This window comes from Antedon mediterranea, chromosome 6 (genome assembly GCF_964355755.1).
Source record: "Antedon mediterranea chromosome 6, ecAntMedi1.1, whole genome shotgun sequence".
Classification (NCBI taxonomy): domain Eukaryota; kingdom Metazoa; phylum Echinodermata; class Crinoidea; order Comatulida; family Antedonidae; genus Antedon; species Antedon mediterranea.
In genome coordinates this window covers 6008127-6024475 of record NC_092675.1, presented here as the reverse complement: position 1 = coordinate 6024475, position 16349 = coordinate 6008127, and the positions used below count along the sequence as shown (strand labels likewise).

Genomic DNA, 16349 nt, shown 5'->3' with positions numbered 1-16349 from the left:
GCATTAAATTCATTTTTATAAACAGGGAAAACCATTTGCATATCACTGATGCTGCATTGTCATGACACCTGCCATAAATTCAGTTAACAAACAAAATAGAGGGCGACATTTACAATTTTATTTTATAAACCCCCGGTGTTGCTAGGTTGGTGTGAAAGGGGTATCTCCGGAGTTTCTCGACGTTTTGAATGGTCATAAACCCCGGGGTGACTCCGGAGTTTTGGTGTGAAAGGGGTATAATTCAGAATCGGGTCAGATAAGTGTTGGGACAGGATTAATCGTTTTATTTATGATTGGAGTATTAAAAATGTTTCACAAGAAACTTACTTGAGCTTGGATTTCATAAAAAAATCGGACTAAAAATACCTTTTGCTGACACCCCATTTTTAAAAAATTTAAAAAAACAACTCCCTGAAAACCACAAGATTCCAGAGAAGTTACTCCAGATATACTACATTGGAGCAAACTCTTGAAGAGAATGTGAATTATTTAATGATGTATTAACCACTAAGAAAGTGAATTCTAAAGAAATGACAAAATAATTTCCAGTATTGGAAGACATTTATTCAATTATACTTTTCAATTGGTGATTTTGCCATCTCTATAATAGAGATAACATAATATTTAAATATATTTTCATGATTGTGAGTTCTTTCTGATCGCACTGTTGTCTCATTAGAGATCTCTATGTATATACTCCTTATTTTTTAAGTAACTATGTTATACACTTCCATAAAGATATATACAATATTCTATCTTTTAACAGTATCATTTGTGCTAAATCGGTAAGGGTAACCGTACTAGTTGTGGTGTAATATTTAATTTCAAAACCCCCATCTATAGTATTGAGCTGCGAGTGGCCAAGCGGTTAGGACAGTGAAACCATAATACCTTGTCAAATTAACATCGGCAAGGGTTCAAACTGCTCCATGGTTCTGGTGGTAGAACGACTCTTCTCGGAAAAGGACTATAAACCGTAGGTCCAGTGTACACATGTGCATTTTAAAGAACCTAGTACATCTTTCGAGATGAGTAGGGGGTTACCCCGGTGTACTAGTATACACACAACCACTGTCACTCATCAAACGGGCCCCTTGATTGTCAACATACGCTGTTTAAGGTCACCCTCTATAAATAAGGTGTAAACAAAATTTTACAGTATTTCTTCTAGCATAAAAGTAGATTGAACTAAAATTAATAATATTCAAAAGTTTTCCCAATAGAAACATCTATGTAATAATTTACACTCTATTTGTGATTGGGAGCACTACATTATTAACCGGATAATACTAAAGAGGTGACATTAACCTTCCAAAATGGTATCCCACAATTTTATGATTTCCACTGGCTTTACTGGTTATTATTGTAATACTATAATACTCACTATACATTATCTCAACCATCCTGCTTAAAGCAGCGAGATTAAAAGCAGTTTGGTAAACAATGTGTAAAAGTGTAATGTTGAAAATAAGAATTTTACAGATAATACAAATAAATACTAAAAATATAATAATATATGGTCACACTTAGCTAGTTCACCCTAAACTGTTCAATACTGCACTTACTCACATAAGCACCTTGTTTTAGCTCGTGTCTGTTTTAACAAGTTTAACTTGGTCTGTACGGTTTATTGCTAGTTTTTCTTTCTGTAAACATGATGATACATTTGTTTTTTATCTGTAAACATTTATTTTGATATCTGTCCCATTGGTTTTAAATTGTCTGTTATATTGAAATCTGTCCCCGTAGCTTCAATTATATCTTCCACTGTTACACCTTCAGAAAGCTCCACCAACGTAAGACCATTCTCCTTATCAATGTCAAATACACACTGCGTAAAAACAGAGAATAAATTAAGCACTCAGTAACTGATCGAAATACAGAAAAATGAAGAGCCAGACAAAGGGTGCGCTATTGAAAAAAAAAACTGTATGGCATGGTCAGTCATTTTTATCCTGCAAATAAATATCTTTATCATACATACAGTAATACAGTACATACAGAGCAAGTAATATGTAATAGAACTCCTCCTTTGGGACACTTTCCTATAGAACGAACAAGAGAAAACATTATGTTTAAATTAAGGGATTTCTACAATGATCTATCTATCCGCAATTCATTATCCTTGTCCTCATTCAAACCTAGACTTATGACTTTTCTCCAAACTATGTAATCCTTCTCCAGACTTTAAATTGTAAAATATTTGATCTAAGTATATATATTTATTATTTTTGCTTAATTTAACATATCAGTTATTTACTACTGTATATTCCAAATTTTCTTATTCAGATTTTTTCAGATTTTTTTTTTAATTCTCAAGTAATTTGTTGACCAACTAGCATAGGTGTTTAGCACCTTCATATTGTTGCCTTGAAAGTGGCATTTCATATTTGTTTTGTCTTCTTTGTATTGTATATTGCAGAAAATTGAATAAATAAAAATAAAAAATAATTCATTTTATTTATAGGCTTTTGTTTTTCTTTTACTTTACTGTTATTGCTGTATTTTGGGTATTGTATCTGTTCTGAGGGTCCCAATTGCTGGATGAATCACCCTCATGAAATATGGTTCAAATAAAAATAAAAAACAATTAAAAAAACTTTGTTAAGTCCTGAAGGTGTCTTCTACTCCAAGTAAATATGCACTGAAAATTAAGATTAAGTTTTGCTTAAAAAAGTAAATGTTGGATAATAAATGTTTTCTTACCATATCTGTAATGATCCTGTCAACACACTTGACCCCTGTAAGTGGTAGGCTACAATCATCCAGGATTTTATGTTTGCCTTTTGCAGTGTGTTCCATTGTAACCACCACTCGAGTGCCTGGAGAAGCAACTAGGTCCATTGCTCCACCCATTCCCTTCACCATCTTGCCTGGAATCATCCAATTAGCAAGATCTCCATACTTAGATACCTGCATTGCACCAAGAATTGTCAAATCAACATGTCCACTAAAAGAACAAAGATAAATTCATTTAAAATGTTTAGAATTTTGAGTGTCTGCCTTGGTGGTACCTATAAATATGTTACAACATTATTCATTCCTGAAGATGAACAAATAAACTTTAAAATATTGAATCATAATGACTTTCCTCACAATATTTAATTCATATTCACATATAGCTGAAGTATAATAATTAATGAAAGAACCTTACCCTCTGATCATAGCAAATGAGTCATCACTTGAGAAGAAGCTAGCTGCTGGAATTGTTGTAACGGTTTCTTTACCAGCATTGATAAGATCAGCGTCCTGCTTTCCAGGCTTTGGAAATGGACCCTATCACAAAAAAAAACAAAACGCTAACTTTAATTTTTTCTCATTGAACCACTTAAATTCAAATTATGACACCAGTTTAGCCCAGTGAGTTAACATATATTTCGGGTCCTCTCTAATAAATTAAAAATACTTCATAACAACAAACAAAATCTAAACACATAACATAACATTTAAGGGTATAACAACATTCAATGTAAACATCCAAATGTGAAGTTGAACTCACCAATCCCAGAATTCCATTTTCACTCTGTAGATGAACATTGACTCCAGCTGGAATATAGTTGCTAGCTAGCATTGGCATTCCAATTCCCAGGTTTGCTAAATATCAATTAAGGAATACATTTAATCATAACATACAGTAGATTTGTATCGATCTGAAACTCTAAGCAACCTAACCGAAAGGAAATAGTTGTGAGCAAATGAATACACTGAAAATATTCAATGTGAAAGTGTTTATTTTGACATGGATCTGGTTATAACTATAGTCATGATTGACCCAATTGTCATTTTGTTTTTCTTTTAGTTCCGAAAAATTAGAAAATTCAACTGAACAACGCTTGTGTTGAGGTCAGTTCGTTCAGTTGCTCTGAGCGCTTATGTTGACACAGTTGAGTTTCCGTGTCGACATACAGTAAACCAAAGAACTTATAACACAAGAATCTCCTGTTCGTCCGAAGCGCGTAACAATTTCGAAAGGCATTGTGGGATAGAATAGAGCTAATGGGTGGTGCCATTGTGAGCCATGGAGTAGGAAGCCCACATCAAATTAGAAAGTCAAAATCATAGAGGGAATCTGCTAATACTCTAGGTGGGTAGAGTAATTGACTTCCTAGTTTGGAGGGGGCGCTGCTCCATGCTGTGAAATGGCGTCGCCCAGTTTGACCTTTTAACCCTGTACTTCCGATACTGTGTTTTGAATGCAAATTGAAGAACAGGAGATTCTTGTGTTATAAGTTCTTTGAGTAAACCCACTTCCAGCAATTTCATTTATACATTATATATTTCATACTACGCAAAGACATAAAATCAAATCTGTTACATATATGTAAAATCTTAGTAAAGTAAGTTAATGAGATGCAAATAAATCAAATAAAAATACTCCATGCTTTACATAGGAATGATGGGATTTAATGGAAGTAAAGTGGTAAAACAAACTATCTAAACCCATTATACACACAAGGTCCAACAGCCATGTTTTGTGACCTTAACATGATGTCCCTTTCCATATATTGTACTCATTTTGAAGGATACCATACATTCCATCTTCAAACTCCAAAGCGGCTCGTCGGACAATACGTTCCCTCATTGCAACTGCTGGGCTGCTGCCATCACTTGTTGAATCTTCTTCTTTCTGTAGTGTTAGCCTCTAAAATACAGACCAAATATACAGTATTACACAGTATTGTTTTTAAATATATTTTAGTAAAGTATTTCAAAATCTTGTAACAACCAGATATTTAAAAAAAGTTCTCATTTGTACCAAGGTCTTTAAAAAAAGAAATTAAAAAAATTAATCATTTTGTCTGCGTATGGCATGACTTACCTCAATTCTTTTTTCATATTTTTCACCTTTGATTACTCTATGAACATAAATACTTGGAATATGTATGTCTTCTTGAGCAAATGTGCCAACGTCAACAATCTCCTCAACCTTTATGTCAGTAAGAAAATACAAAGTGATTAAATAAGTGATTTAAATTCTATAAAAAAAAACACCAGTGAACAGAAGATAGTGAAAAAAAGATTATGAATGGACTAAAAATTGTAAAATACAATAAATTCATACTAATTAAATCAGACAATAACAAAATTAAACTATCTATTTGAGACCAATTTCATTATTTCTGAATAGAGTGTCACACAGTTACAGTATAACATTGGGATATCCTAACTACAGTGTAATACAATATTGTCTAGGCACACATTTTACATTTTTTCCTGAGCATGGTGATAGGAGATTTCTACTAAACAGTGTATTCCGGACAGATAATAAATGAGTTTTGAAATCAATAGTATCTCTATTGTAATTTGGAGTGAGTGCAGAGTTTGTTTGAGCTTTAGCAAACTAGTTTGACAAAAAAAGTGTGATGTGCCCAAATATGGTAGTGAAATGCCCAAATATGGTAGTGATATGACATTATCATGTCCATATATGGACACGTTTTTTTGTCACATAAAGTTTGATAGTGTAGGCAAAGCTTTACTTTACTTTTTTTACCTCTGCAATAGTAATTTTAGCAGCTTTTGACATAGGAACGTTAAAGTTTCTAGCAGATTTTCTAAATATGAGATTTCCAGCCCGATCTGCCTTCCATGCCTTAACCAATGCATAGTCTCCTGTGATAGCCTTTTCCATTATGTAATTGATGCCATTAAACATACGATCCTGAAAAAAGTGATAAAATTGAATTTAATTGTCTAATATTTAAATATCTATATTTTATATCTGATGTCGGATAATCATATGACATATCTACACATACTTCTCGTGGTTCACTGGTTATCTCAACCGATTTATCTGCATTGTATTTGATAGGAGCGCCCCCAACGTGAATTAATGTTCCAAAGCCAGTTGGTGTAAAGAATGCTGGGATACCTGCTCCTCCTGCCCTTATCCTTTCAGCCAAAGTTCCCTACAAAAAACAATTACAAAATGGTAAATAGAATACTAAAATGTTCATATGGACAAGTAAATCTGAAATGCATAATTACAAATATTTTGAACCTCTGCAATAAGCCCACCCTTTTAATTTTGTTTTCAACAGCCACGAGAATATCAAGATGGCCAGCTCAATTATGTTTTAGGGATGTGTTCCGATTATACAAACATCGTACCTGAGGGGTTAGTTCAACCTCCAGTTCACCTGATAAATATTGCCTTTCAAATTCTGCGTTTTCTCCAACATACGATGATACCATTCTTTTGATCTGTTTGGTTTTTAGTAGTAAACCAAGACCAAAGTCATCCACACTAAATTAATAAATGTAAGATTTTGTTGTTACATATTCCTTGCTGCGGAACTGATTGTGGCGCAGCCACAGATAAACCCTTTGATCTCCGGAGCTCAACATTAGATTGCCTTTGTTTAAGGTACTACAGTATACATGGTTCAATGCGTAGATAATTATATTAACATCGTAGTAGGTTTAGAACAATAGGCTAAGATCTATATGTGTAAATATAGTGGTGGTCGGCATCATGAAAGTGGTGGTCGGAAATTCCGAGTGGTGGACCATTGTCGACCACCGTGGCAAGAACCCTGCGTATAAATACATGTTTTGTGAAAATGTTGACATTTGTTACGTGATAATACGAATGAATAATTTGCAACCGACAACCAACCTGTAGAGTGCGCTGTATAACTGTTCCGCAGCTATAATCTGACCTTTTGCTTAGCACCTTTAACATTCGATTCAAGATGACATCTACGATTCTAAGTTTGCTTTTGAATGGTTGGTGTGTTCAAAATTGTTTTGTATTCGTGTCTGGCTGTTTAATTAAACTCATGAAAATATTCTTCCCATTCAACTCATAAACATTATTATTTGTATACCATTGAATGGATTTTTTTTATATTATCTGCTTTTCATTCATGCGTTAATGAACTTACCCTGCATTGTTGCTAACAGCTGTCAGACCTTTGACGCCGGTGTTCAGGAGTCCACCAATCAAATTCTCAGGTATTCCGCATAGTCCAAAACCTGAATGTTAAAAAAACTCACAACTTCACACAAACTATTCTATTCATGAATGAATAACATGCAAACTTTAAAGAAGATTTTAGCAAGCACCTTGTCCAAACCAATTAAACAGCACCACCACTTCATTGAGACCTCCTACTTAATTTCCCTCGTGAAAGATTCAGGAGGAAACAAACCAAGTACCAAGTACCAAATAAAAAACAGTGCTTGAGGATTGACAAGAATATTTTAAATGGGAAAAAAGTCAAAACAAAGCCCAATAAATTATACTTTTTTAATTACAAATGCAATTATTTAGTTTAATCTCACCTAGACTTAGGGTCTGTTTTATCTGCATAGCGTCGAATAAACCATTTATTTCAAAATAGATTTAAAATTGACTGCATTTCTGCTCAATTTTTGCTCATCAATAACCGTTAAAATTGGTGGTTGCTGACAGAAATAGTTAACAGTACCCAACATGCAATGGGCACTGGCGGTGAATTCAAACGTTACTGCGGTATAGTTGGTCAAATAACCGTTATTTTGCGTTACAGCTATTAACCGGTTAAATGGCTTTCTAAGGCTAAATCGATTGGGTGTACTGTTTTTAACCGTTATTTTCAGGCTGCCATTTAACCCGGTTATTGAAAATTTTTCCTTTTTCACCTCCCAAGAAATTGGGGTTAACTTATTCAGTTGTTTTTTTTTTGCAGCAGGGTAACCACCTACACTTTCTTAAAAGATGCACTAGATGATACTTTTAAGTGCACACGGGCCGAAAAGTGCTTTAAACCAGATGCACTCAGTACCCCTGTAAGACAATGATTGGATATTTTAATTTTACCTCCAACTAAAATTGTAGAATCATTTGGTATATCGCTTACTGCTTCCTCTGGTTTCTCATAAAACCGGACATCTAATTTTGAGGATGTGGAAAATGCAGCTCTGCAAAACTGAAAAGTTGAACAAAATGGTTCAAATAAAATGAGTCGAGGAACTACATAAATCCGAAATGATTTTTTCTTTTCAACATCTAGTTCTCTTTGTGAATTTTATCATCATCATCTGTTATGATATTTGTTTTCAGTAGACATCACACACTACTCTTTTTTTCCGTGGTCGATGGTCCGTCATTAATTTTTCAATTAATGTTTGTGTTATGCGCGATTTGAACGATTTGCGCAATTTAAAATTGCGCAAAGAATTCCTTGCGCAATTTGAATTGAAACATCTGTTTCAAATTGCGCAAGCAACGTATTAAATTGCGCAAGTAATCTGCAAATTGCGCAAGGTTTTTTTCGACAGATTGTGAAATCATGCACACCCATATTTTTATAGTAATTTCTAAGAATGATTCAAAATTAAAGATAATATCGCATTTCCTTATTTTTTGTAGCAGTGAAAATATTGTTATTGTTAGCATACCGTCGAAGACCCGACAAAGGACCACAAAGGTGGTGTTCCCGGCGGGCACGTGCACGGCGGGCGGCTAATACTACTCTAGCCTACTACTACTGGCTATGTTTTGATAGCAAGTCTAAACGTTGTTGGCGGTAGACTATGTTATGTATTACTACATTAATTAATTTTATTTTTACATTTATTTTGATTTATTTTAAGTTACAATGAGTGATAATATTATTTAATTGTGTATGCCATTTATGTTGTGTATTATACACATGTTATCTTCGCATTTATTATGTTTCATTTTGAGTTATTAGTTTCGAATAAATTATTATTATTGTTAACCGATCGTCGACGTTAGCACGCATTCTGGTAGAATTCTGCTGCGCAATTTGACAATTTTACAAATTGTGCAGCGCAATTTGAAATTGCCCAAGGATTTTCTTGCGCAATTTGATATTGCGCAAGTTGATTGCGCAATTTAATATTGCGCAAGAAAATCCGTGCGCAATTTGAAATTGCGCAAGAATTCTTTGCGCAATTTCAAATTGCGCAAGGAATTTTTTGCGCAATTTCAAATTGCGCAAATTGTTCAAATCGCACATAACATTTGTGTTTTTTTAATATTAGTAATATTTCATCTTTGTTCATCATGTTTCTTATCTGGTACAGACAGGGGACAAGACTGAGTTTTAAAAGTACCGTAATAAATGTAGATATGCATATAGAGAACACAACACTTTTGATAAGAAATAAAACCCAGTTGTGTTAGGCTAGGCCAGGTTGGTTGAATACAGCATCTGCTTTGAAGGGAACCTTTACTTGCCTACATGATGTGCAGCCTACTTACTTGCTCTACCAACTAGTAGTAGTAGGGGGCCTAGCCTAGAATAAGATAGGCTAGCTATTTCAATATAACAATTTTAGCTAAACAATGATACAAATATAAACGGATCATATAAACTATCATTTATATAAGATTTTATAAAAAATAAGATAATCTTGAAAATTACATTTGTGCTTTGTGGAAAACGTAGTTTATAGCAAGCCCTTGCTAACCTTCCAGCCATGTTGTGTTGACGATGGCTGCATGAGCAATGAAGCGTGACATTCGACAGTCACGCTTCATTGGATAAACCACGTTTTTATTTTGGAATAATTTTTAGTTTTGTAAATTTTGTAGTAGTTGCAGTTGATAACATTTACTTTGTAATAAACAATTTTCATATTGTCCCTCCTGATAAATGTTATTTTAATACCACAGAGTTATTCACTTTGACAAAAAATTGGATGAAAAAAACAAAACTCACCCGCCAATTGGGGTTTTGTCATATAGTGACATAATTTGTTTTCCCTATAATAATATATAAAGATTATATCTATATTATAAGTGAGAGAGTTTGTCTGTCTGTCTGTCTGTCTGTTTGTCTGTTTGTTTGTTCGTTATAAAAAATTTTGTTACTGCACATAATCTTACATATGGGGTATCAAAATGACCGCAATTGTATTGGAAATGTTCTAAGCTATATTTCAACATCATCCGCCACCTAGGATCCAAGTTAGGGACCAAAATGTGGTCAAACCCCCACTTTCGATGTTTGTTCGTTATAAAAATTTCTGTTTCTGCACGTAACCACACGTATGGGGTATCAAAATGATAGCAATTGTACCCGGAAGGTTTTAAACTACATTTAAAAAAATTCCCCCGACTCCTGGGGTTTTTGTGGGAGGGGTGGGGGCGGTTGGTGGTGTGGTGGTTTGTGATGTCATTTTTTGCTAGGGCTCGGGGTTGTAGGCTATCGAATTGTAAAATTATACTACAAAAGTTTGACAGTATTTTAATTATCCTCAGCAAGGCGTATATAGATTTACATATTTTATTCATTAACCAATATGACACCTATTCATTTACACATTTAGCAAAGTACTTTAACCATATCCAGCTATGTATCGGTCTCTTGGATTGTCTCATTACAGACATCCATTCCTGTGTGAACATACAAACGTTGTTTACGGTTACTGTGTTCAAGTACATCACCATGCCGCCAAGGAAAAAACGTCCATTTTGGGAGAGTAGGGTTGGGAGTTCAGAGGATAGTGGGGATTTTGCTTACACCAGAATTGTGGTTGGAAAATGTTAAAGTATTTAATCATCCCTGGGAAGCGGATGGGAATTTGGGGTGGGGATGTAGGCCTATCACCATGACCAAAAATGTATTTGGAATGTATTAAACTGCCGCTGAGGGATTATGGGTTGGGAGTGATAATAACATAATTAATTGTACTGGAACCGGCTTCAACACATCACCCAGTGTATCTGGGGTGTGTTTGTAGGGGGAGGAGGAGCGAAAATACTAGCGTAATGAAGTAGCCTATATGATTGGATTGTACTAGCAAAAGTTACTGAATTTGAGCTGTCCAGGGTTAAGGTTTGTTGATGGTGGCTGGGGTCGTGAAAGGAGAAAGAAGGCTGGGGGGACGCAGTATCTAAATTACATATTTTAATTATCAGCCAATACGACACCTATTCATTTACACAATTTACAACGTACTTCAACCATTATTAGACCCATCGTATTTTTTTTTAGTATTTCTAGATAACACAGGCTATAAAACTTTCTTATAGGCCTTACGGCGAAGCTGAAATGATGCCTGGAAAAGCAATCCCGTTCCTCATCAAGCATAATACTTTTTTACCACATATTCTGTTCTAAATAAATACTAATAGTACAAAAAGTAAAAGTTCCACAAAAAAATACCTGGCGTTTGGTAGAAAATTACCGTTAAAGTTGGTAAATATGCCAACGATTTCTTACGAAATAGCGAGGCTGAAACAACTGGTGGCGCACTATAACTAGACTGTACTATTATTTTCACGGTTTATAAGAAATATATAGGCAAGTTATTTATTATCAAAATAGATTTATTCTTTATTTTTTTAAATAAATTTGGTGAATACAAATTTATATTAACTCTAAAATTGAAATTTAGAGTTAATAATTATCCCCCGACATTAAAACATTTATAATTACAAATGGCTTCAACTGTTCGTATAATGGTTTCTCCCGACAGGTAGGCTATTAATAGCAGTAGAAATACAGCAGCAATAATGCTAAGTTTATACCGTAGGATGTACATAGTGACTGATATGATTTAACTGTGAAAAATATAGAACACATATTCCTAGTAATAAACACCAATGCAATAGTAAATTTAAATTATTAAATAAAATACAAACATCAAATATTTGTTTTGTTTCAATGTAATTGTATTTATTCTCATGGTTAATATTTTTCTTTATATTCTCATGGTTACACAATTTCTTTTAATGGTTACACAATTTCTTTATATTCTCATAGTTACTATTTTTCTTTATATTCTCATGGTTACAGTTTTTATTATTATATTCTCATGGTTACATTATTTATTTATATTCTCATGGTTACAGTTTTTATTATTATATTCTCATGGTTACATTATTTATTTATATTCTCATGGTTACAGTTTTTATTATTATATTCTCATGGTTATATTATTTATTTATATTCTCATGGTTTCCATTTTGTTTTCATTTTTTTTAAATCTTTTTTTTTATTCACATGCTCACAGTTTCTGTTTGCTTAACCATGGTAGTGTTTCACATTGGTTATAGTGTAGGCCTATTACATTACAGTTACTTTTTATGATGATTTTGTTGCATTCAAAACCGTATAAACTACAGTATATTTCATATTCATCTTCCTCATATAGTCTAATTCCTCATAGTCCAATTCATCATAGTCTAATTCATCATCTTCAATGCCATAGTCTGGTGTGTCTTCTTTTTCTTCTTCTTCTTCTCTTGTCCTGTTTTCACACTCATCTCATTCACACTCGAACAGTTAATCCTAGAGCAAGTGACTTTGGAGTCTGCCTTCTTCCTTTCCAAGGTACAGGATTTCCTGGCATATCGATAAAATTTTCGTTCGAGTTTCTTCAGTAACATCTGAAAATGAGGTTTGTATAGTATCTTCTGCAGCACCAACACACTTTGCGATTAGATTAAACAACTCATATGGCACAATTTCAGATATGTCAACATCATTAATGTCTGCTGCTCTTGGAGGCCATTCACTCTGCATACCTTTGTTTGATTTGATGGCATTATTTACTATCGTACCTGCAAGTATATTTTATAGCATTCGATGAATGAAACATAGTAATAATAAATTTATATAAAGCATATACTGTATTGTGTACAGCATTTATGATCGACACCACTTACTATCATAACAGTTTTGTTTTTTGAGTGCATACAGCTTTCACCTCTTTGATCCACAGCATTTCCTTAATTATGCAATAACATTTATTGTTGTTATTTAAAAATAAACCAATATATACAAGTTATTGTATTTTAACCGTACCTGCAAAATATAGAGTCCTTAGTTTGTCTCTATTGTCACCATCAGTGGAGATTTTGTGTGTTGTAGAAGTAGTTGGAATATCTATGTCATACTCTGATGATTCATCTGTCTCCGTTGTACTTTTTCCTGATGACAAAAATGGATCAGCCACAAATCCAGGGGATACATTGCTAAAGTACACCAGAACTGATTCATTTCTAATTAAGAAAAAATAAACAAAATATTTAGTTTGACCAATCCACAAAAAGATTTTTTTTTAAATTATCCCTGGTGAAATAATCATTTAATATAAACACACTAAGCAACTAACCTTCTTGTGGGTGAATGAAAAATTAGGTTAGGATAATCCATCCTGAGCTTCTTCTTCAACACGTCTGATCTATAAATAACAGATTAATTGATTATAATTAATTGTTACACAGATACAATGAAGAAATTATTACAGTAACTGGATCTCAAAAATATTACAATTATTTCATCGTTTTTAAGAAGAGATCGACAGCCTACCTTATAGTTGACAAGTAAACATTTTCTGTTTTTTCAATTGATTTCATGAAAAGCTTTTGGAGTTTTGCGAGTCTTGGTATCTCCTGTCCATACTGTAACCGTTTATCAATTACATCTCTGCAAAATACCTTATAGCTTTGCTTATATGTTAAAAAAACACTTTCCAATTCCCTGTAAATAATAATAAATATTATTAAAATATATTTTAATATTTTATAGATTTTGGTGTTTAAAAATTCAACATTTAGACTGAAGCAAATAAAAAAAAAAATTCAAAATGTAAATTCAAAAAACCAACAAGAGTTTTAGAAAGTTACGTTTTACTCACTTTCCAGAATATAGAGCCTATATTGGTATTTAACTAAAATTAATTGTGTAGCCTACTGAATAATATATACTGTATAATATAATATGGCCTAGGGCCTAGGCCTACGTAGTAGTACTGGTACTACAGTAGTAGAAAGCCCAATCAACAACCAAGCACAGAAACTCTAAGAGCACAATATAGATCTAGGCCTATCTATAGATATATAGATCAGTAGCACCCTATATACTGTATCATTTAACTATATTATTAACTCTTAGAGTATTCTGATAATAATCGAAACCAAATATTACCTTTTTTAGTCGAGATGTATCAGTATATCGCCTGTAACAGGTAGCATGAAAACCTAAGCCTGGATGCTCGCGTACGACATCGTCAAACGATTTACCTTCATCAGACATACCAAGAAGCTCCGTCAAATGTATGGCGATTTCCTTGCCGTCTCCATCTAATTTTATCCAACTCTTTGGACAGAGCAACACTTTATTCCATCGAATCTCAGTAATTGGACTGATAATTTCATTTGAATGCTTGTAAATTTGGAAAAAACATTTCAACTTTACTTTGTCTAAGCGAGAAGATCCTTCCTCGTCGGACGCCATTTCGTGTTTACATCGTGTGATTTTGACGTCTGCTGCCTAAACGTCGCGTATGATTGGTTTAACTGATGTCATGTGATACAAAATGGCAACTGCGAAAATATATTCTTTTATACTTTTAAAATCAAGATTTCTTTAAAATGTCAGGAAAATTTTCGTGGAACTTTTTAATACGTGATTAATTTATTTTTATGTATATGAATCAAGAGAGTTCACTTATTATGCTTAATGAGGAACAAGAAAAAATGTTTTCATCTTCACCGTAAGGCCTATTATTCCGAGCTATATTTCCTATACCATCCTGGCTAGTTGAGAATTCTCAACTATTTTATGTTTTTTTCTACCTTTCTGGAAAATGATATAATCCAAATTGTATTAATACTACCAGTAGTAAACATTTAGAAACACTTGCATACCTTCACTAATTTTAGTTGTTTGTAGTTTAAGACAATCTTAGTGATATTTAAATGAAAACAATACCATAAAAATATTGTGTCTGTATTTTACAAGACTATGACTTCCGTATAACGTGCATTGTGGGTACTTCAATTTTTATAGAAAAGCTAGGGAATCCTAATTTAGTAGGTAGCATATGGGGGCGGGGCAACCAAACTTGCTTATCAAATCAAAGCACAGTAAAGCAAAGGATAAAATTAATGTACGATCCAGTTTACCACTGTTCTCAACTATAGTCATTTTAGTATACTTGAGCACAGTGATAAAGAATAGGATAAACTTAACAATATACAACAAATAGCATTAATGTACGATCCAGTTTAACACTGTTCTCAACTATAGACATTTTGGTATACTTGAGCACAGTGATAAAGAATAGGATAAACTTAACAATATACAACAAAAAACATTAATGTACGATCCAGTTTAACACTGTTCTCAACTATAGTCATTTTGGTATACTTGAGAACAGTGATAAAGAATAGGATAAACTTAACAATATACAACAAAACATTAATGTACGATGTAGTTTAACACTGTTCTCAACTGTAGTCATTTTGGTATACTTGAGCACAGTGATAAAGAATAGGATAAACTTAATAATATACAACAAATAGCATTAATGTACGATCCAGTTTAACACTGTTCTCAACTATAGTCATTTTGGTATACTTGAGCACAGTGATAAAGAATAGGATAAACTTAATAATATACAACAAATAACATTAATGTACCATCCAGTTTAACACTGTTCTCAACTATAGTCATTTTGGTATACTTAAGCACAGTGATAAAGAATAGGATAAACTTAATAATATACAACAAATAGCATTAAGGTATGATCCCGTTTAACACTGTTCTCGACTATAGTCATGTTGGTATACTTGAGCACAGTGATAAAGAATAGGATAAACTTAATAATATACAACAAATAACATTAATGTACGATCCCGTTTAACACTGTTCTCAACTATAGTCATTTTGGTATACTTGAGCACAGTGATAAAGAATAGGATAAACTTAATAATATACAACAAATAGCATTAATGTACGATCCCGTTTAACACTGTTCTCAACTATAGTCATTTTGGTATACTTGAGCACAGTGATAAAGAATAGGATAAACTTATTAATATACAACAAATAGCATTAAGGTATGATCCCGTTTAACACTGTTCTCGACTATAGTCATTTTGGTATACTTGAGCACAGTGATAAAGAATAGGATAAACTTAATTATCTACAACAAATATCATTAATGTACGATCCCGTTTAACACTGTTCTCGACTATAGTCATTTTGGTATACTTGAGCACAGTGATAAAGAATAGGATAAACTTAATAATATACAACAAATAAAATTAATGTATGATCCCGTTTAACACTGTTCTCAACTATAGTCATTTTGGTATACTTGAGCACAGTGATAAAGTATAGGATAAACTTAACAATATACAACAAATAACATTAATGTACGATCCCGTTTAACACTGTTCTCGACTATAGTCATTTTGGTATACTTGAGCACAGTGATAAAGAATAGGATAAACTTAACAATATACAACAACAAACATTAATGTACGATCCAGTTTAACACTGTTCTCAACTATAGTCATTTTGGTATACTTGAAAACAGTGATAAAGAATAGGATAAACTTAACAATATACAACAAATAACATTAATGTATGATCCCG

The 16349-nt window shown here is 33.1% G+C and overlaps 2 protein-coding genes across 2 annotated transcripts; both read right to left on the bottom strand.

Annotated features, from left to right (window-relative positions):
• Positions 1 to 407: 407 nt before the first annotated feature.
• Positions 408 to 9444, bottom strand: LOC140051192 (succinyl-CoA:3-ketoacid coenzyme A transferase 1, mitochondrial-like). The gene is made up of 12 exons (XM_072096328.1): positions 9378 to 9444; positions 7805 to 7913; positions 6888 to 6978; positions 6112 to 6247; positions 5760 to 5909; positions 5495 to 5662; positions 4820 to 4927; positions 4528 to 4642; positions 3500 to 3594; positions 3155 to 3276; positions 2707 to 2950; positions 408 to 1831 (listed from the first exon to the last, which is right to left on the bottom strand). The coding sequence occupies exons 1-12, from the start codon at positions 9432 to 9434 to the stop codon at positions 1688 to 1690; spliced, it is 1539 nt and encodes a 512-aa protein (XP_071952429.1). The 5' UTR covers positions 9435 to 9444; the 3' UTR covers positions 408 to 1687.
• A 2099-nt stretch (positions 9445 to 11543) lies between these two features.
• Positions 11544 to 14352, bottom strand: LOC140051191 (uncharacterized). Its single transcript, XM_072096326.1, has 5 exons — positions 13893 to 14352; positions 13275 to 13445; positions 13078 to 13146; positions 12768 to 12964; positions 11544 to 12523 (listed from the first exon to the last, which is right to left on the bottom strand). The coding sequence occupies exons 2-5, from the start codon at positions 13319 to 13321 to the stop codon at positions 12252 to 12254; spliced, it is 585 nt and encodes a 194-aa protein (XP_071952427.1). The 5' UTR covers positions 13322 to 13445; positions 13893 to 14352; the 3' UTR covers positions 11544 to 12251.
• Between the last annotated feature and the right edge of the window lie 1997 nt (positions 14353 to 16349).

Excerpts from the sequence above, each read along its gene's own strand:
- LOC140051191 (XM_072096326.1), bottom strand. The coding sequence starts at position 13,321 with ATGAAATCAATTGAAAAAACAGAAAATGTTTACTTGTCAACTATAAG. Across the intron at positions 13,147-13,274 it reads GTTTACTTGTCAACTATAAG|ATCAGACGTGTTGAAGAAGA; the intron begins GTAGGCTGTCGA and ends TGTTATTTATAG. Across the intron at positions 12,524-12,767 it reads AAGGACTCTATATTTTGCAG|GTACGATAGTAAATAATGCC; the intron begins GTACGGTTAAAA and ends ATATACTTGCAG.
- LOC140051192 (XM_072096328.1), bottom strand. The coding sequence starts at position 9,434 with ATGGCTGGAAGGTTAGCAAGGGCTTGCTATAAACTACGTTTTCCACAA. Across the intron at positions 6,979-7,804 it reads TTCTACAATTTTAGTTGGAG|GTTTTGGACTATGCGGAATA; the intron begins GTAAAATTAAAA and ends TTTAACATTCAG. Across the intron at positions 3,277-3,499 it reads AAAATGGAATTCTGGGATTG|GGTCCATTTCCAAAGCCTGG; the intron begins GTGAGTTCAACT and ends TTTTTGTGATAG.